Genomic DNA, 21,066 nt, shown 5'->3' on the forward strand with positions numbered 1-21,066 from the left:
GCTTACCTGCAACAAACACTGCGGTGTCCAGGAAGGCAAAGCCAAATGCCAGAAGTTTAAGCCACAGATACATGGTCATATCTGGAAATCAGCCAAACTCCCGAGAGACAGCATGCGTCCTTCTGAAAGGCAAAATAATGGTTATCTCCGAACCAATGTTTCTCTGTGAGGCCGAATCAAGAAGGAGAGAAGTGAATGCGTACTCTTCAACTGGTGTCTTATCAGACAGGGGCGATTTCCTCCTGCTGCCCTGAGAACAAACCACTTGCTGTGAGGCAGTGATGTCAGATTCAGTTTTACTAACTTCTCCAAAAGGGCTGCAAAGGGTCCTCTTTGCAGGAAGTCAAGAAAGTTGTTCAAAGTCACTGCCAAGGCCTCTTACTTCCTTAATTCAAGTAGACTGAGTTACTAGGCTTCTCAAAAGATTTTCCCTCAAGAAAGATGCATTTTTCGTATCCAAACAATACTCCCGTGCAGTATTCACGATAACTAGAAAATGGCATGCCCCACCCCAAAAAATCTATAACATTCTTACCTGAACAATGATAAAACAGTCAGCACGGGTATAACAAAAATGAGGACTGGCAAGATGATACACTAATTGAATTAATGACAAGAAAAACAACTGTATTTGTCTTAAAATGACCAAATGAATGAAAAAGCAACTACCTCTCTGGTTATTTTCGACAGCCAGAATCTTGTACCATTAGGGCATTCAGAACCCAGCAATACGACTGTTCGAGTATGCAGCCACTCCCTACGCAAAGCACTCTCAGAAAGCTTAACAGGCTTGCCCCAAACCTGTCACAGATATTCTTGTGGGGCCAGGAATGGAATCAGAAACTCACTTCTCCTGCAGCAAATCATGCTTCAATAAAGGAGTGCCTCTGTGACCTGAGATATTCTTGGTGTTGCTGATGAGGGAAAGAAGAGACATTCACTCAAGAGCTGTTTGTCACAAAAGTTAACCTTTTATCCCCCCCCTCAGCCATACTGTCTCAACCTTTCTGATTAAATGACAGCAAATAAATGCACAGCATCCTTTGTGATTTTGATGGTGTTCTCAGTAAGTCCATTAATTAGAAAAACACATACAAGAAGGAAGACTCCACGATATGAGCAGTACAGAACTGCCCTGGTGGTGCAGTGGCTAAGACTCCGAGCTCCCAACACAGGGGCCCGTGTTCAATCCCCGGTCAGGGAACTACACCTCACATGCTGCAACTCAACCATCTGCACTCTGCAACGAAAGAGCCCACGTGCCTCAGCGAGGACCCGGCAGGATCAGATAAACCAATAAATAGCAGACATTTTTCAACAAGTCAGCAGTACAGTGAAGTGAACTGGTCTCATCATCACAGTGCCTGCAGGCATGCATTAATAAAAACCCTTCTGCACACAAGTCACTGTGCTCTGAACTACAGATCAGGCGGAAGGGACTTGGAGACAGCCCTTGCAATCACCTGGCTAGGAAGCAGTAGAGCAGGATTCCTATGAAGTGTGTTCAGGATGAGAAACACATGTAAATCCATGGCTGATTCACGTCAATGTGTGGCAAAAACCACTGCAATATTATAAAGTAACTAGCCTCCAACTAATAAAATAAATGGAAAAAAAAGAATTGTATAAACCTTTAGATGTTTGCATGCTTGTTTGTTTTTCTCTTACTTTGGCTGGTAGGAACTACAAAGCCCAATCTTCACACCCCCCACCCAACACACATACCCTTGGTACAAATGAAAATAATTCCACCCCTTAATTTCTGAATAGTAACATTCTAATGAGATTCTTCTTATTATTATTTTAAATGATGGTTGTTATAGTAGCTAGCACTACTGCACTCTTACCACATCCAGGAAAACGCTTAGCCCTTTAATCATACAAAGCAATTTGTACAACAAACTTGGAGATAAAGAGATACATAATTCTTCACCTTATCTGTAAAGTTCAGAGAGGTTAGGTGATTTGTCTGAAGTCTCACAGCTGAGAAGTAAGCAAGCTACGTTTTGAACCCAACCTCAAGTTTCATCTTACTTTCCTTATTTGCTTTACTATTCTTTCTTATTTTTTTTTTTCATTTTTCTCATCTCCTTCTCCAATCTTTTTTTACTTTGTACTTTTCTAATTTTTAATCTCAGAATGATAGAACTTGATGGCATACAAAGGATACAGTTCTCTTTTTACAAGGGTGTTTTTAAATTAAGCGTCTGGGCACATCAGCGCTATCCTTTAGGACCTAGGCCTAAAGAAAAGCATTGATCTATGTCAGAGGTCACGCATTTTAGTTCTTCTCACCTCAACCTGTTTCTTAAAACAGACTTGCAATGAAAATCTATCTGGAGATTAGCTGTGAATATCTTTAAGCAAATATCTGTGTTCTGTTAGCTCACTCTTATGCTAGGATATTTGGTAAACTAGAAACCAGGAAAAAACTGGTGACATGCCGTCTTTTAAAAGGGAGTTAAGTCAAGGCAATATACTTTGAATAAGCTGAAGAGAGAGGATTAGACGCCTTTGAGAGACATTTTTAAAAGGGCTTTGCAGATCACAACTTTGAAGGAATAGCAAGAAATCAGGAGATTTCATTTCATTTCAGGCAAGTGGGCAGAGAGAGTCCACCCAAGGAACACTGAGGTTTATTAGCAACAAATGAGTTAGATGATGTTTTTATTTTAATGTGTTAAAATTGACTTTAGTGCCAACAAGAAACGGTAGACTTTGGGGTAGCAGAATGTATAAGGGATACTAGGAAGGTATAAAGAAATAGGGCCTCATATAGAGAGACAGCGCTGGGTAAATAGTATACAGTTCAAGTGCTCTCAGTGAGTTGCCTGTTGGTCCAGTGGTTAAGACTCTGCCTTCCATCGCCGGGGACACAAGTTCAGTACCTCATCAGGGATCTAAGATCCCACATGCTGTGCCAAAAGTTTTATTTTTAAATATTAATTAAAAAAATTTTTAAGCCAGACATGAAGAAGGAAAAAAGATCTGGCTCAGAAGGAGGTGATAGCCAAACCCTGCCAAACCTCGTAGGTTCTAAGCCACTTATCACTTTATCCTTAGTCACAGGAGCTGTTGGCGTGCGTGAAGAACTGTTCCCAAGTCTTCTTGCTGATGGCACCTGCATCCAAGACCTGATCCCTGCACTCACTTCCCTGACCTCCTCTCACATGACATAGCAGCATCAAGCACTGTTGGCCTCTCCGCCAACCCTTGTCTCCGGGCAGCTTCCAAAACACCATTCTCTAATTTCCACTGACCCTCACTGGCTCATGTGCAGCAGCTGTCATGAGAGGTCCTTCCTGCCCCGACACAGGACAAGCTCAGGCCAGGACCCCTTCACTCTTCCTAGACAGCGGAACCCTAGCACTCCTGGCGATTCTCGGTAACCTGGCCCATGGATCCGCAAACGTCACTGCCAACTGATGCAAAAGATTCAATGCAGATATGCACAAGAAAAGATTTTGCCTAGTGGCCAAGAAACAGGGTAAACTCCTAGTTCAAGTGACGACTTGATCTCCTTAATATGGAGCTAATAATTCTACCTCAGTGTTGCTGTGAAAACAGAATTAATGAAACAAGCATTCCGATGATGGTGTGAACACACGAGGCTACACTTAAAAGCATACACAATAGAGCATGCATCCTGTCCCTCCTTCCAGGCCCAACCAAAAGAGGAGAGCCCCAGAGGAGGCCCTGAGGACCTCACCTCTCCAGAGCCTTCCACACCTCCTCCCGGCAACGTCTGTGGACACAGAAGGAGAGGAGGTGAGAGAGCTGCGCTGACTGAGGTCGAATCGTTCACTCAGCTGGATGGACCTGTTCTTTACCCCAATGTAGCTAGGCAGTTGGGGTACCTTCCCTATATCATGTTAAGAGATGGAAATGAAGATTCAATATGCTTTCTTTAGGTGGTTTAAAGACACTGCAGATGGCAAGATGGATGCATTCTGATTTCAGCCAGATCAAAGTGCTTTATAATATATATATGTGTCTCAGACTCAATGAAATGCTTTGAAAGGGATGACCCATGGGAGGGGTATACAATTATTTTAATGAGCTCAGACTGTTTAGTAAACCAATAATGTATTAATATATACATATATATGATCCAGGCAGTGAGTTCTGACAGGTTTCCAAATCTGCCTCAATAAGAAAGTCTTGTAGCTTTTCACAAATTCAGAGAATATTCCACTCTGGCCAGGTGGTCTATGGATCCCACTTTGTCCTTATTCTGTAAGGTCTGAGCCTGGGTATGAGCGCTCTGCTTCAGTCAGGTGACTGATGACAAGTCACGTTGAACATGGTTGGTTCCTTTCAAGTCTTCAGGATGCTATTTCTCCCTTTCTGTGTGTCTGTCTCTCTCTCCATCTCTTACTGTGCCGGCTCCTAGCAATGGATGACTTCCTTTTCTGGGCTCTTCCAGGAGATGAATTGGCTTCCAAATGCTATGAGGAATATAATGTTGGAAATCATGATGGTGTAAAAGAGAGGACTCTGTACACTCTATTGTATATGTCTTAACTGTAACCTAACATGTTCACTCTAAGCCATGTACTGAATGCTCACTCGATTGATTCAGTTTTCCAGAGTCTCAGACAGTAAAGAGTCTGCCTGAAAGCAGGAGACTCGGGTTCAATCCCTGGGTCGGGAAGATCCCCACGAGAAGGAAATGGCTCCACTCCAGTATTCTTGCCTGGAGAAGCCCACGGACAGAGGAGCCTGGTGAGGTCACAAAGGGTCGGACACAACTGAGTGACTAACACACAGTCTTCACAACCCTAAGTGTCGTGACTTCTTCAACAAGATAGAAAATAAAAAACCGAAAGGCGCTGCAGCCTCGGCTCTGAGCTGTCACCAACGGCCCCTCATATGGTGTCCACACGGCGGGGTCCTGCCCGCCGGCACCCACGGGGCCTGCATGGTCACGCGTTGGACCATGCTCAAACTCCTCATCATCAGCTTCATAGCCTAGCAGCTCTTATAGTTTGAAAATACTGTTAAATAGTCATCGGCATTTTACTTACATTTTCACAAAAATATTTCTAGAAGTTCATGCTGTATTTAAAATAGATTACTAGCAAGTACCTACAGTATAGCACAAGAAATTTGACTCAATATTCTGGAATACTTAAAGGGGAAAAGAATTTGAAAAAGAATGGATACTTGTATGAATCACTTGAAATTACTGAAATCAACTTGAATTAACTGAATTAACGTGAAATTAACTGAATCACTTGAAATTAACACAACATTATTAATCAACTATACTCCAACATAAGATGGAAATTTTTTTTTAAAGTCCATATTTTAATCACAAAGTGATTTGGCAGCCCTGTGGAGCAGTAGGACAGTATCAAAAAATAAATCAGTAGATGCTATAAATGTTGCAAAAATACAAGTTTCAAGTTAACATTTCTGAATTCAGCATGAAATTAGTCCACATAAATAATCAATGATAAAAAAAAACCCAAAAAGTTCTGTCAAAAAGTTCACAGTAAATTTCAAAATGTCAAAAATATGGACATTCTAATGTTCCAAGCTTGTCACACCGAATCACAAGGGAAATAGTGTTAGGGTGGCGATGGATTGGACCCCATGAAGCTAAATTACATAGAACCAGGGCCAAGAATGTGAGAGAAAGTGCACATTTGATGTAATGTGCTCCTAGAACTTCAGTATCCTGGAAGTCTCAACTTTAACATGCTCTTGGTATCATAAAGCCATTGCCTATCACTTTGCCCAACTTGCAAAAAACATTATAGAACAAAACAGCAAGGAATACCACAGGAAACTGTATTCAGTATATTGTAGTAACCTATAGGGAGAAATACCCACTCCAGTACTCTTGCCTGGGAAAAATCCCACGGATGGAGGAGCCTGGTAGGCTGCAGTCCATGGGGTCGTGAAGAGTCGGACACAACTGAGCGACTTCACTTTCACTTTTCATGTTCATGCACTGGAGAAGGAAACGGCAACCCACTCCAGTGTTCTTGCCTGAAGAATCCCAGGGACGGGGGAGCCTGGTGGGCTGCCGTCTATGGGGTTGCACAGAGTCGGACACGACTGAAGCGACTCAGCAGCAGCAGCAGAGGGAAAGAGAATCTGATAAGGAATGTATATCTAGTTGTATATATACAGTCTTCCCAGGTGGCACAGTGGTAAAGAATCTGCCTGCCAACGTAGGATACACAAAAGATAGGGGTTTGATCCTTGGGTCAAGAAGATCTGCTGGAGAAGGGAATAGCAACCACTCCGGTATTCTTGCCTGGGAAATCCCATGGATAGAGGAGCCTGGCAGGCTACGAGCCACAGGGGCACAAGGAGTTGGACATAACTAAGCATGCACACACACGTGCACACACACGTGCACACACACACATGAATACTTGAATCACTTTGCTGTATACCTGAAATGAACACAACATTGTATATCAGCTATGCTCTAATAAAAATTAATCAAAAAAGATTCATTCTCCATTCTGATTTGTTTAAATTCAACACGCAAAAAAGAAAGAAATAAATAAAACACGCAAGCTTTGATTGTTCTGGTTTCAATTGGACATGATTTCGAAGATGTCCTTAGGTTGATAATGTGAGATATAACATATTTTTCTTTGGCCAAGCTGTCCAGCACTAGGGATCTTAGCTTCATAACCAGGAATCGAACCTGTGCCCCCTGCACTAGAAGCACAGAGTCTTAACCATTGGATAGCCAGGCACATCTCATCACAACTGTTCTGAGGGTGATGAACTCCTGTATGATTTTTTTTTAATTTGGAAAACATAATTTTTCATAAAACATTTTATTTGCTCGAATATGGCCCAGTGGTGGAGACGCCTGAGGCCAGCTCTTCCTCCGAGCCCTCTGGTCCAGGCCTCTCCCCACAGCCCCGCAGGCCTCGCACGCTCAAGGAACACCTGCGTCCATGGGCTGCTTCACACCAAGCGTCCTCTGGGGCACGTCTCTCAGAGGGAACCAGGGCAGCGCTGTGGACACCCAAGTCCCACGTGTTTCTTGCAAACCGACGAGCTGAAACCTACGGTAGATGCCGGTCTACCTAACTCGAAGCCTTGCAGGCGCTGCTTCTGAAAATTAGAAGGGTGAGAAAACCTTTGGGTCACTGAGTTATGCAGAGTACTTCCTAGTGCAAGCATGATTTCTGAGAAGCCAGCGTTCTCTGGGGACGAAGGAGAGACACAAGGGTGGGCGGTGTGACTTCGTGGGGCGGTGTGACTTCGTGAGCCGGTGTGTAAGAGACCCAGCCCAGCTTTCCCTGCCGGCTGGCCTTGGTTGATCTCTTCCTCTGACTTCGGTCTGCTTTACCCTCACCCATGTCATTGGAACAGGGCTGTGTCCCACGATGCCATCGAGAGATCCTAGCAGAGTAAAGACAACTCTGGCAGGACGGCCAGACAGTACAGCAAGGCGCCTGACAGGCTCAGAAAACGGACCGAGCAGACTGTCGGGGGTCATCTGCGGGAGATGAAGATGAGAGTTAAACTCATAACCGTTCTCCCCCCAAACGCATTTATGTTCTAGAGCTTCCTACCTCGGCTCACGGCACTCCCAGCCATCCTGTGGTGAAAATAGAAACCTTGGTGTCATTCTCGACACTCACTTCCTCCAGTCCATCACTGACTTCTCTCCATGTGACCTCCTAAGCGTATCTTCCATGTCTCAGCATCAACCTCACCAGCCAGGGGACCACCACCTCGTGAAGACACAATTAAGATGAGCTCTTCATGGCTGTGCCTGTACCTGTTCTAACAACATTTCCTACTCCCCAAATCATTCTCCACTCTGTAATCAGCAAGGTCTTTTCGAAATGAAATTCTATCTTAGGCACCTGCCCTCCATCCTGTCAGTATTGTTCACAGAATTTAGGGTTAAAAGAAAAATGCTTAAGAGCACCTTCAGTGGCTTTGCATGACCCAAATTTCTGCTCCTTCTACAGCCCAATTTTTCACCACCCCTTCACCCGGGTGGTACAGACATTGGCCCACACCGTCCTGTTTACCATAGTTTCACCCAGGTAAGAGGTTTTACATATAATGTCCTCTTCTCCACCTGTCAACACTCTTTCAGTCCTGCAGGTAGGAGCAAGCACCCCTATCTTGGGGAGCATTCCTTTACTCCTCTGATCAGACGGAACCACCTACCATTACCCTCCCAGCGGAACCACCTACCATTACCCTCCCAGGGTTCATTCCATCTTCACAGTCACATTGTTTGGGTAACATTGTTACCCATTGTTTGATTGATTTCTTTCCCTACCGCCAAACCAAATGTACAATGAGGTCTGCACCTCCAGCACGTGGGCAGAGGTGAACTTTCATTAGCTGTTAAATGAATGAATAAACACATAAGTCTTTCCTGATGTTTCTGGATGGCCTGAGACCCTCAGGACTTTAGTGCAGCCCTGAGGTGAGGATTCGAGTTTCTACCCTTCCTGGTATAAAGTGAGTAGCAGGTTAGATGTGAGTTACAGAAAATAAACAAGTGTGCCAACCTGAGGATACCTGAATTAAGGTCACAGAATCAGATCTGCTGTGCAGACAGTCCCCAACTTATGATGCTTTGACTTGACCATTTTTTTTACCTTATGATGGTGCAAAAATGATATGCATTCATTAGAAATCATACTTCAGATATTGAATTTTGATCGTTTCCTGGGCCAACAATACACTATACAACACTCTCTCCGAAGACTGGGCTGTGGGAACCTCAGCTCCAATTCAGCCATGAGATAATGAAGGTAAACAAGTTGTACACTCACAACCATTCTGCTTTTCCCTTTCAGAACAGTATTCAATCCATTACATGAGATGCTCAACACCTCACTATAAACCAGGTTTTGTGTTAGATAACCCTGTTCAACTGCAGGCTAGAATGCAAGTGTTTTGAGCACAGCAGACGCAGGCTAGTGCAAGCTACGATGTTCAGTAGGTTTGATGTACGAACTGCATTTTGACTTGTGAAATTTTCAGCTTACAGTGAGCTTATCAGGACGTAACCCCATCACAAGTGGAGGAAGATCTGTGCTTGCTGAGTAGGGCACCCTTATTCTTCCTGTTTACCAAGACAAGTTCATTTTATGCTCTGTATCCAGGAAGAAACAAAAGAGCATGTAAAACCAAACTCATCTTCCAGAAGTTGTAGCTGTGTTTTGACGGAAGTCCTTTTAACAGTAATAAGCACTCCATTAGTTAGGGTTAATTCTTCCTGCTGAATCAAAGAGACCCTCAAATGTATAAAGGCTTTTTCAAACACGGTGAAAGCTTATTTTTTCCTCACAAGATGGTTCAAGTCTAGTGTCCCCAGGTTGGAAGTTGATTGTCCCCACACAGGGATTCAAGGACTGGGTCCCTTCTGTCTTGCTGCTTCACACGTCCCTGGCCTTGGAGTTGCCGGCGTTCCGTGGCAGAAGGGTAAAGACAGCATGGATACGGTGTATGCAGAGCTTTGAGGCCTTGGCCTGGAAGTGACACTTCGCCACCCACTCCACTGACCATGATTTGTGATGTTGTCAGATATGGTGGGGGAAGGGCAATGGGAAAATGAAGTCTCCAACCGTAGGCAACAATACACTATGGAAAAGGGAGTACATTTAAGCTTGGGAGGACAGCTAGAGTTTTTCCAAAAATACCTTGGTTTAGATAAGGGAAAAAAGTGTCCAGGAGAACTTGGAAGTAGAAACAAGAGAGTATTGGGGGGAAAAAAATACTACTATGTGCAGAGTACAGTGCAAATAAAAGTGAGTAGGATATTATCCATGCCCTATAGGAGTTCAGGCTTCCCTGGCAGCTCAGACGGTAAAGAATCTGCCTGCAATGAAGGAGACCCAGGTTCAATCCCTGGGTCAGGAAGATCCCCTGGAGAAGGGAATGGCAACCCACTCCAGCATTCTTTCCTGGAGAATCCCATGGACAGAGGAGCCTGGTGGGCTGCAGCTCATGGGGTTGTGAAGAGTCGGACATGACCGAGCAGCTGGCACGCTTCCAAGCTAAGCATTACAGGAGTTCACGCCAGAGAAAAGTGACAAAGTCACAGCTAACTGCAACGTGAGCTGCTGCGTGACACGCGCGTGAACAAGCGTTTGTGTGTTCAGGTTTTCTTTTGCTGAAGTTAAGACTTTTCAAATCTTCAGGAAATGCTTATATCTTAGGAATTACCTTTATTTTCTTCAGATGATTGTCAAGCACTGGATTTTGTGGATGCCGAAGGTATATCCTCTGTAAAAGGCTATTCATTAGATAATTAATGAGAACCTACTATATAGCACAGAACTCCACCCAGTGCTCTGTGATGTCCTAAAAAGGAAGGAAATTCAAAAACTAGGTGATATATGTATAGTTATAGCTGATTCACTTTGCAGTATAGCAGAATCTAACATAACACTGTAAAGCAACTGTACATTTTTTTTTAATGTTACTTGTCTTATAGGAGAAGCATAGCATTTGTAACCCCTTATCACCTGTCAAATAACCTCAACACCATGTATTTTTTTTCATGAATTGAGGGTATATTTACTATGTAGGAGGCTTCTCTGGGGGCTCATCTGGTAAAGAATCCGCCTGCAATGCAGGAGACCCCGGGTTGACTCCTGGGTCAAGAAGATCCCCTGGAGAAGGAGCAGGCTGCCCACTCCAATATTCTTGGACTTCCCCGGTGGCTCAGTTGGTAAAGAATCTGCCTACAATGTGGGATACTTGGGCTTGATTCCTGGGCTGGGAAGATCCCTTGAAGAAGGAAATGATAACCCACTCTAGTATTCTTGCCTAGAGTTCCATGGACAGGGGAGCCTGGCAGGCTACAGTCCATCGGGTCACAAAGAATTGGACACAACTGAGTGACCTTCACTTTACTCTGAAAGGTAGTAAATTTTCACAGCAAAAAAAAATAAATAAATTCTAAATTAAGCAAGATAAGAAAGGCAGCACGGTAGGGAATGAACTGGAGTGAAAATGGGAAAATACCATGAGCCTGAACAATTTTATGGAGCAAGATTATGTTTAAAGTGCCAAGAGGGGAGAGTCATCTTTAATTAGTTACGTTTTCTCAAGCACTACTGATAGCAGTAATAGCAGTAGTACCAGTTGTAATATATTCATCAAAAACTGTTCGCACATTAACATGAATTTTCTCACAGGGTCAGAGCACCAGCATGAGGCAGGTAGTATTATATGTCACCACGTTTTCAGGCTCAGATTAGTAAAGAAACTTCCCATAGTTTATCAACACTATAAGAGACAGAACTTAAATTTAAACCCAAGTCCTGAGTGTAAGCACTTGAACCCAACCCAACCTTCCAAAATTCTACACTAAAGAATTTTATTTGCAAGTTCATATAATTCTATGCAATTCAAATGAAAAAAGCACAGGATCAGGAAATGTCTCCAATCAAACCTACCTTCGTGTCTCTCAGAAGTAATAAACAGTGCACTTATAGAAAGCAATTTTCCAGGGGTTTGATGTCCAATCTCTCCTATCCACCTTCTAAACATTGCAGATCATAGTCCTGTTCCTCCTCCACACTTTCTCCCAAGACACTCTGATTTACTCCTGTGAATTAAAATGCTGTGGACTTCCACTGATTTAAATTTTCATCCATATTTTCTAACTGAGGCCCAAACTTTACCTCTGCTCAGTTCAGTTCAGTCGCTCAGTCGTGTCCGACTCTTTGTGACCCCATGAATCGCAGCACGCCAGGCCTCCCTGTCCGTCACCAACTCCCGGAGTTTACCCAAACTCATGTCCATTGAGTCGGTGATGCCATCCAGCCATCTCATCCTCTGTCATCCCCTTCTCCTCCTGCCCCCAATCCCTCCCAGCATCAGGGTCTTTTCCAATGAGTCAGCTCTTCACATGAGATGGCCAAAGTATTGGAGTTTCAGCTTCAGCATCAGTCCTTCCAATGAAACCCAGGACTGATCTCCTTTAGGATGGATTGGTTGGATCTCCTTGCAGTCCAAGGGACTCTCAAGAGTCTTCTCCAACACCACAGTTCAAAAGCATCAATTCTTCGGCACTCAGCTTTCTTCACAGTCCAACTCCCAGATCCATACACGACCACTGGAAAAACCATAGCCTTCACCAGACGGACCTTTGTTAGCAAAGAAATGTCTCTGCTTTTTAATATGCTCTCTAGGTTGGTCATCACTTTCCTTCTAAGGAGTAAGCGTCTTTTAATTTCATGGCTACAATCACCATCTGCAGTGATTTTGGAGCCCCCCAAAATAAAGTCTGACACTGTTTCCACTGTCTCTTCATCTATTTCCCATGAGGTAATGGGACCAGATGCCATGATCCTAGTTTTCTGAATGCTGAGCTTTAAGCCAACTTTTTTACTCTCCTCTTTCACTTTCATCAAGAGGCTTTTTAGTTCCTCTTCACTTTCTGCCATAAGGGTGGTGTCATCTGCATATCTGAGGTTATTGATATTTCTCCTGGCAGTCTTGATTCCAGCTTGTGCTTCTTCCAGTCCAGCATTTCTCATGATGTACTCTGCATATAAGTTAAATAAGCAGGGTGACAACATACAGCCTTGACGTACTCCTTTTCCTATTTGGAACCAGTCTGTTGTTCCATGTTCAGTTCTAACTGCTGCTTCCTGACCTGCATACAGGTTTCTCAAGAGGCAGGTCTGTACCCATTACCTCTGTACCCATTTCCTATTGCCTAATATGACAGGATTGGGCCCCGCCAACAAACACGTGGACCCTGAATTCTCCATGCCCCCCCACATTCCACCCTCCTGCCCCACGTACACCCCTGCCCCAGTGAAGGGCACCACGACCCACCCAGTTACTCAGGTCAGGTACCTGGAGATCATCCTCACTTTCCATCCTCATCTCAAATGGCCAAGTCCAATCCAGAAGTAGGTTTTCTCAATCCTGGGTCTAAAATGTGCATCCCTCTCATGTCCTTTTTCCCACAGGCACCATTGCCCTGTCAGTATGACACCAGTTCTCTCCTGGAGAACCAGCAAGTGCCCTAACCCAGCTCTCAGCTTTCCACTCCTGCCCTGCTCAAACCCATCCTCAACAATGGCAGCAAGAGAATCTCTTAAAATGTAAATAAGCCCGTGATAGGTCCTTGCATACAATCTGCTTAAAGGCCCTGTTTGCAATTCAAATAAAATCCAAACCCTTAGCAGAGCCCACAAAGTCCTGCAAATTCCAGCCTGGGTCTCACACTTGACCCCGTGGACTGTTTGGTCCACTCTTCCATGTTTGTTTTCCCCTTACGCTGGCCATGACGTAGGCAGTTAACTTGAACTACACTCCTTGCAGCCTACTTCCCATCACCAAATCGTTCTTGTGGAACCCTGTACCAAGGTCAGAAGAACAACAAAAAAAAAAAAAAAACCACCTCTGGAACTGACCAAGCCCCTGTTTCCATGAGCCTCAGGATTTAAACTGGTCAGTTCTCTGACCCTATATTAGGTGAAATATCCACCTATTATCCACCCTATGACATTCACCTAATGCCACCCTTCCAGTAAGAATTTTCTGTCTTCTTGGTCAGTCAGTCAGTTCAGTCACTCAGTCGCATCTGACTCTTTGCAACCCCAAGAACTGCAGCACGCCAGGCCTCTCTGTCCATCACCAATTCCAGAGCTTGCTCAGACTTATGTCCGTCAAGTTGGTGATGCCATCCAACCATCTCATCTTCTATCGTCCCCTTCTCCTCCTGCCCTCAATCTTTCCCAGCATCAGGGTCTTTTCCAATGAGTCAGCTCTTTGCATCAGGTGGCCAAAGTATTGGAGCTTCAGTTTCAACATCAGTCTTTCCAATGAATATTCAGGACTGATTTCTTTTAGGGTTGACTGGTTTGATCTCCTTGCTGTCCAAGGGACTCTGAAGAGTCTTCTCCAACACCAACATAGTTCAAAAACATCAATTCTTCTGTGTCTTGAGGCTGTAAGAACTGGCTGCTAGCCTGCTAAAGGGCTCGGCTCTCCCTTGAGCCTGCCGCTGTCCCAACAGTGTCTCCCACCCTAATAAACTCTCTTCTCTCATTCTGCCTCACGTCCAGAACTTCTTTCCCAACCTGTGCATAGGCCACGACACTCCTTTTCACATCATGGCTTGACCATCAGAAAGGCTTTCCCAAACTATCCTTCCTAAAGAAGACCCCAGCTCTGATTCTCGCCTCTATTTCAGCCGCAGCGTCTTTCCCTTTGTAACGTCTTTCCGTAATTGGGATATTTTGACTTGTCCACTTATATCCTAGACTTTCATCCATGTTCCCCACTTGGATGTAAACTCCATAAGGGCGGTGGTCTGCTCACCTTGCCCACCATTGAATCAGTGGTGCCTGGCACAGCACCTCTTCTTTTTTTTCTAGCCTCACCACACGGCACGAGGGACCCCAGATCCAGGGATCGAACCGGCATCTCCTGCACTGGAAGTGCAGAATCTTGCTGCTGGCCCTCCAGGGAAGGCCAGTGCCTGTCTTCTGGAAAGTGCCCAGTTCACATCAGTGAAGGAGAGCACGGCAGTATACATGAACAAGAGGATTAAATGAGTAAGTGGAAGAGGTGCGTTTATTTTTCCCACGTGAGGAAACTTTAACATATATAATTTTATTAGAGACACAGCATGATATATTGACAGTTTACACTTTGGAGTAAGCTTTCTTTCCTAAAAATGCAATAGCTGCCACCAAGTTTTGAGACCTTTGTATAAAAGTTACTTTGCTATCTACATGTAATGGTGCTTTTTCTTAGCACAGCTTTCTTGGTATAAAATGGTAAACACGACTTTACTGAATTGGACCATGAACTAAATGAAACGAATGTTGAGCATCTAGCTCCATGTCTCGTGTATGAAATGTCAGTTCCTTGGAGAACACAGCCTGGGATATGGACACTGATCCCCGGGTCAGAGAACCGGTTTCTATTCTTGAGCTTCCCACTTACTTGCTCTCAGTCAACCACTCTTTTACTTTTTACTTAAGGGCAATCCTCCATCATTTTCTACCTATAATATTATCTGTTACATGTTAGCTTCCATAGATAATGTGATAACATAATAACAAATTGCTTTTAGTTCTAATTCAGAGGCTTAAATCCAGCATTGTGCCATTTGGGAAAATTTTAATGCAGTTTTTAATGAACCTTAATAGTCGCAAGGGTTTCCCTAGTAGCTCAGATGGTAAAGAATCTGCCTGTAATGTGGGAGACTCGGGTTCGGTCCCTGGGTTGGGAAGATCCCCTGGATCTGGTAACCCACTATAGTATCTTTGCCTGGAGAATCCCATGCAGAGGAGCCTGGCGGACTACAGTCCATGGGGTCACAAAGAGTTGACACGACTGAGCAGCTAACACCCACAATAGTGGCAAGAGGGGCAAAAATGAAAACGCCAACTTTTTCCAAATGAGATTTTAGTCCAATTTCCAAAATAAGCTGTAACTATGTAAACATGAGTTTCAAAAATCTGCAAGCATGTCTTTTCTAATCTGTTACTAACAATTTTATAAGCCAGTTGAAGTGTTTGAGAATCCCTAATCTGAAGGAATCTGCCATCAGACCTTCCAGGGCCACCTGTGTTTGTGTCAGTGGGCTTTGCTTTCATATCTAATCAGTTGGCTCAGATAAACAGACAGTTGCGGGGTTTCAACCTTTGCTTCTTTGGGGAGAAGTACTGTGTTTTGGGAAAACCGCCCAAGGAAGTCACCTTCGCACTTTCCAGAATAACACTGAGACTCCATCCTCCACTCTGAACACACGAAAGGGTGACCAGGTAACAAAAGTGCAACCCCATCTCGCCATGATGCGGCACGCAGCAGGAGCCGAGCGGACTTGCGTCATCATCAGTGGCTTCTCCATTTAAGAGGAGCCAGTCACCCTTGCTGGGGATAACTGGGTGGCTATTCACTGGGTGAATGTGCGCCATGGTAAGGCCAGAAACACAACGCTCTCGTTTGTTAGAAGGGAGTCCAAACGCCGAGAGCAATTGGAACTCTAAAGTCTCCACTTCTCCACTGGATCCTCATTTCCAAACTGAAGATGAAGCAAGATGGAATGAGCTTCTTCCCCCTCAAGCTTGATAATGGAGGCAAAGAGATGTCATCAGTGTGACAACTGGAGTGCAATTGGCACATGTTCGTTGACTTGGGGGAAAATAATTCAACAAATGTCCCCTACCTTCCAGAAAGCTCCTCTTCTGGGAAAAGGCCGTAGCCAAGTGAGAGGGATGAAGGAGCTCACACTATCCTTGGCAAGATTTGAACAAGAGGAGACACTTTGGGGAAATGGCAGCTTCCACGCCCTGTCTCTTGAACGCTCACCCTTGAAGCTTTGAGCCCATGTTAGCCACATGTGGAGGTCGTTCACCCTAAAGGGCAGCAAATTTTCCCATGAAGGGCGAAGCGGTGACTGTTTTTCAGGGTATAGTGTTGCACAGAGCAGATGACATTTAAACACACGTTGCTGTGTGAATGAACATTTATTTATGGCTACAAATTTGAATCTCATATAACTTTCAGACCTCATGGGGCTTTATTCTTCTTCAGATTCCTTTTAAAACATTAATACATTTTAAAACCTCACTTAGCTCATGGGCATTCTTAGTTCATGACACAACAGGCTGCAAGGCTGCACTGGAGAGAGAGAAAGACGCTCACCCAGCCCTCGGCTGCTCCAGTCCCCGACGTGTGTGTTATCCCAGATGAGGCCCCAGTTATCAGGGCAAGATGGGTCAGCTGGCTGTGCGCTTGCCAAGTTCTTGGTTCCTAGAGCATGAGATATGATAGTAATAAACCATTTTAAGCCCTAATTTTGGGAATCGTTGCTTAATCAGTGACAGATAACCGGATGACAGCAATGAAAAGTGACGTTGAATATTTTCAAAAACTTGGAGACATCTCAGCAGCCTGTCTTCACAGATACCCCTTTCCCTTGGGCCCTGTGAGTCAACGATTTTGATTGTATTGATCAAAGTAAGTCATTTTCTTGGTGCTGGAGATACAACTCCATCATCAAAACGAGCAGTTCCCATTTAAACATCACATTGAAAGCTATGCAGGGGCTTCCCTGCTGGCTCAGGGGTAGAGAATCCGCCTGCCAATGCAGGAGACACAGCTCGACCCCTGAGCCGGGAAGATTTCATGTGCCGTAGAGCAACTAAGCCCAAGGTCCCCAAGTACTGAGCCTGTGCTCTGGAGTCCAGACCTTGCAACTGTTGAGCTCACCCGCCCTAGAGCCGTGCCCCACAAGAGAAGCCAGTGCAATAGGTCTGCCCGCTGCAGCTAGAGAGGAGCCCCCGTTCGCCACAACTAGAGAAAAGCGGGTGCACAAAGGAAGACCCAGCACAGCCAAACTAACCTTCCTGAGTGTTCTACCTTCTGTTAGCCCCAAATTACCTCTTTGCCTTAATTAAAGTTCAATTTTTTTGACAGTTGCAACACAGGGTGCCCTGAGACACAGCACGAGAAAAGCCTTTCTGGCAGTGGAATATTCATTTCTTTACTCTTTACGCAATACTTTCAGAATTACATCAAGGATATTCCAGGCATCGGTGACAGGCCACGGGAACACAAAACCAGGCAGGCACAAAGTCCCCGCCACCAGGGCTCACCGGCTAGTAGTAAAAACAGACGAAATAACAAATAATTCAAACGCAGTATGATAGCAGGGGAACAAGACGGCGGCCTGAAGGAGGAAGTGATAACTGTGCCTAAGTCGGCAGCAGAAGGTGCTCTGAGCAGAGAGGGAGCTGGCGGGGGTGCGGCGGCAGGAACAGCCGCCTGCCCCAGTTCTCAGCAAAACTCCTTGTTTGAGGACCTGAAGAGGTTTCCAGGGCACAGAGCCGCTGTGTGCAGGGGAGGGGTCTGGAGAGACGGCCCTTCTCTGGTAACGAAAGGCCTTGGATGTGACACCCGCGGTTTGGAGTTCAGCCCGAACATTTCCTTTTGGTAAACCCATCTGTCAGTACTTAGGCCGGGGGACAAGCCTCACGCCACCAGGATGAGAGCCTGGACCAAGGCAAGGCCGCCAGGCTGAGGGCGGGAACCAGCAGCCAGAGCTTCTCAGGATGCTTCCTCAACGCAGTAGAGACTGTCCACGGGAGGGGGTGACATGGAAAACTCCCAGGCGACTCCCAGGCTTGCACCAGCCAGACGGGCAGGCCGTGGGGCGCATGTGGGCAACTGAAAGCCTCTCCCCGTTGGCCTTCAATCCCAGCTTCTGTTTTGTCTTATACATGCTTCCTTTTTTCTTCCTCTCTGCTACCAACTCATTTCCATTTTCCCTCAGAACGTACAATTTGGTAACTTCCCTTTTTTGTATTGTTTGATTTTTATGTTCCTTATGTCATCGCCTTCCTAACAAGCCTTCGGTTGATATATGCTCTCCGTCTCTCTCTTTTCTCTCTCCTATTTCTTGGTCTTTCCTTTACTGTTTTTCCTCCAAGCCCACGGAACAGGTCCAGGGCCATGACATCCCTGGAGGGATGGGGACCTGAGCTCATTCGCTGCAGAAGGTCCCTGGGAAGGCCTGGCGAGCAAGGATGGCTCCTCACCGACTGAGCACTTTCAGGGCCGGCCCCTCTGCACCACATCCTCGTGGCCCCCACAGCACATGGCGTAGGAAGTGGCATTTCGGTCTAGAAGATGTGAAACAGCTAATGGAGGGCTCAAGCGCAGCTCCCCACAGCCTCCTCGCTGCCTCTGATGCGGGCGGAAGTGAGCTCAGCCTGCAAGGCTCTCCTGCTTCCCCTCCCCCTCCCCTCCCCCCTCCCCCTCCCCTCCCCCCTCCCCCTTCCCTCCTCTCCCCCGTCCCCCTCCCCTCCCCCCTCCCCCTCCCCGCCGCGGCGCTGCGGCTGCAAAGCATGTGCTGCGAACACTGGGGCCACAGAGCCGTGACTCTGCCGCTGAGAGAGAAGCGGAGGCCCGGGGCGGGGCGTGAACAATGGGCAGGTGGCCCTGGGTCTCCCTGCGGGAGGCCTTGCCCACCCACAGCTCAGAGCTCCTTGGAGCAGCCCCTCCAGGCCCTGCGAGCACTTCCCCTGCGATGAAGAGCAGGTGAGATGCTCGCGGGTTCCCTGTCCACAGGGCCGCCTGCTGCGCGGCCTCTCCCCGGCTGCGTGGACCGGGAGCCGGCGGGCCGCTGGCCCTGCCCCCCTGGGGGTACGCTCCAGTGGCGCGTGGAGGGGAGCGGGGCTGGGCAGGCCCCACAGGCAGCCCCCTGACACACCCCTGGGGCTCACACCCATCCCAGCCCCCAGCTGACACAGGCACAGCCTACTTCTGGAAGGGATCCTTCCTCCTTTAAATAAGAAGCTCTGCTTTGGGGGCTCCTCGAGTGGCCTGGAAATGTCTGCTACGCCTAGCAACATGCAAGTGAGGAGCGAGCCGCCGACCTGTTACCATGGCGCCCAGTGTCCCCTCCATGAAAAGTGATGAGCAGAGAAAAGGGGGCTGGGAGATTGAGCAGGTCAACGCCAGTGGCAAAATGACTTATTGTCTAAAGCATATGATGAAGGAAAGTGTATATCCTAATCCTAGTCACCTGATTAAAGACTGCTGAAGGGACCAGTTCATTCTGTAGGGTTTATTCTCCTGATGCTCACAGTTCCAAATGAATGAGATCCAAATGAATAAGCCAGCTTTTCTTCGACGTTTATTTTTACTTTTGTGTTTTTGAAACACAGGAACCAGGTCCATATTGTCCTGTGTTTGAATACAGCGATACTCTGCCTGATATTCTGGGGTAGTGCTAAAGGATGTACATGAATCTCGAGTTTCTGAATGAAGAGCTGAATCCCACAAACAGGCCTGGCTTCTGCACAAACGGTAGAAACAGCTGAAGCTCACAAACATTGACACATTGTAGATACTAGATGTCCACAACAAACTGAATGCAAAGGAGACTGTGCCAATCTGTACACAGCTGTGTGTCCATTTGCAATTAAAAGGGAATTTTTTTTCTAAACAGTTGTGTGTCCATCTGTAATTAAAAGGGAATTTTTTTGCTACTAGCTTTTGAAAATTGACTTTCTTTTAGAAAAAGTCAATTCTCAATATTAAATGATACTCAGGATTGTATGGTCATTTTGTTACGTATGTGGTAGTGATACCTGATGATACAAATGTGAGTGCGGGAGAATGTTAATAATTTTTATACACCCTGGCTGAAGTCTTTAATAGCAAAGTGTCATGTTGTTTTTATAATGCTTCTGAATAAAATATCAAAGAGATTAAATTGAGAGATTGGTAGATATCAGACAGACAAAGAAAATACAGCCAAATGTTAAAAATTGATGAGTCTAGGTATAGTATGTGGGTGATCACCGTACAAGTATTTTTATTTAATTTTTATAATACAAACTTAAAAAAGAATATGTGTAACAAACATGCAAATTTACCTTCCAGTTAACAATATCCAGTCATAGCTCTTTGATACTCACCATCTAAAATATCTTCATTCAGTATCATATTACTCAGTAGTATTCACTTTGCTACTACATTGGAAGCATGTACAACTGAAACTCAGTTTTAAAAGGATGCTACAAATTCACATTCATGGGCACAGGGAACTCTGCTCAATGTTATTCAATGTTCTATGGAAGCCTGTGTGGGAGGCGAGCTTGGAGAGAGAATGGATGCTCTGCCCGTATCGCTGAGTCCCTCTGCCGTGCACCTGAAACTATCACAGCGTTGTTGTTAATCACCTATACTCTAATACAAAATAGAAAGTTTAAAAGACGTACACAGTCATGGCTGAACTCACCCATCTTCCTATAAAAAGGGTGCATTTATTGATGAGTATAAAAGTCGGTTCTGAAGATCACATTTTGCAAGATTCCACTGATGTAAAGATCTCTGTGTGTGTGTGTGTGTGTGAGTGTGTACGTACACACACATATCATAGAGAAATGACCATTTGCCAAGAGGCAAACGAGGATTATCTCTGAGTGCTGGATTATCAGGCGACATTATTCTCTTCTTTGTATGTGTTAATTTTGCTTGGTTCTTTACAATGAGTGTTATATCATCTTAAAACACAAAAGTGTAAGAAAACCAGTAGTCATTTTGTCTTTAATCCCATCCTATTTA

At 45.4% G+C, this 21,066-nt stretch overlaps 1 protein-coding gene and 1 long non-coding RNA gene across 8 annotated transcripts in view; one reads left to right on the forward strand and one right to left on the reverse strand.

Annotated features, from left to right (window-relative positions):
• The window catches only part of PTPRC (protein tyrosine phosphatase receptor type C), a 121,336-nt gene extending 121,026 nt beyond the window's left edge, over positions 1 to 310 (reverse strand). For 6 of the 7 annotated variants that reach the window (XM_070473832.1, XM_070473831.1, XM_020910043.2 and 3 more), the window contains exons 1-2: positions 204 to 310; positions 7 to 122 (exon numbers count right to left, since the gene is read on the reverse strand). In XM_070473832.1, coding sequence (XP_070329933.1) covers positions 7 to 79 — 73 coding nt within the window. In that variant the 5' untranslated portion in view covers positions 80 to 122; positions 204 to 310. The other variant, XM_070473827.1, reaches the window with a different exon arrangement.
• An 18,551-nt stretch (positions 311 to 18,861) lies between these two features.
• Positions 18,862 to 19,942, forward strand: LOC139037358 (uncharacterized). Its single transcript, XR_011490133.1, has 2 exons — positions 18,862 to 19,032; positions 19,662 to 19,942. It is a non-coding gene; the product is annotated as an uncharacterized lncRNA (long non-coding RNA).
• Positions 19,943 to 21,066: the final 1,124 nt, after the last annotated feature.

This window comes from Odocoileus virginianus, chromosome 11, assembly GCF_023699985.2.
Source record: "Odocoileus virginianus isolate 20LAN1187 ecotype Illinois chromosome 11, Ovbor_1.2, whole genome shotgun sequence".
NCBI lineage: Eukaryota > Metazoa > Chordata > Mammalia > Artiodactyla > Cervidae > Odocoileus > Odocoileus virginianus.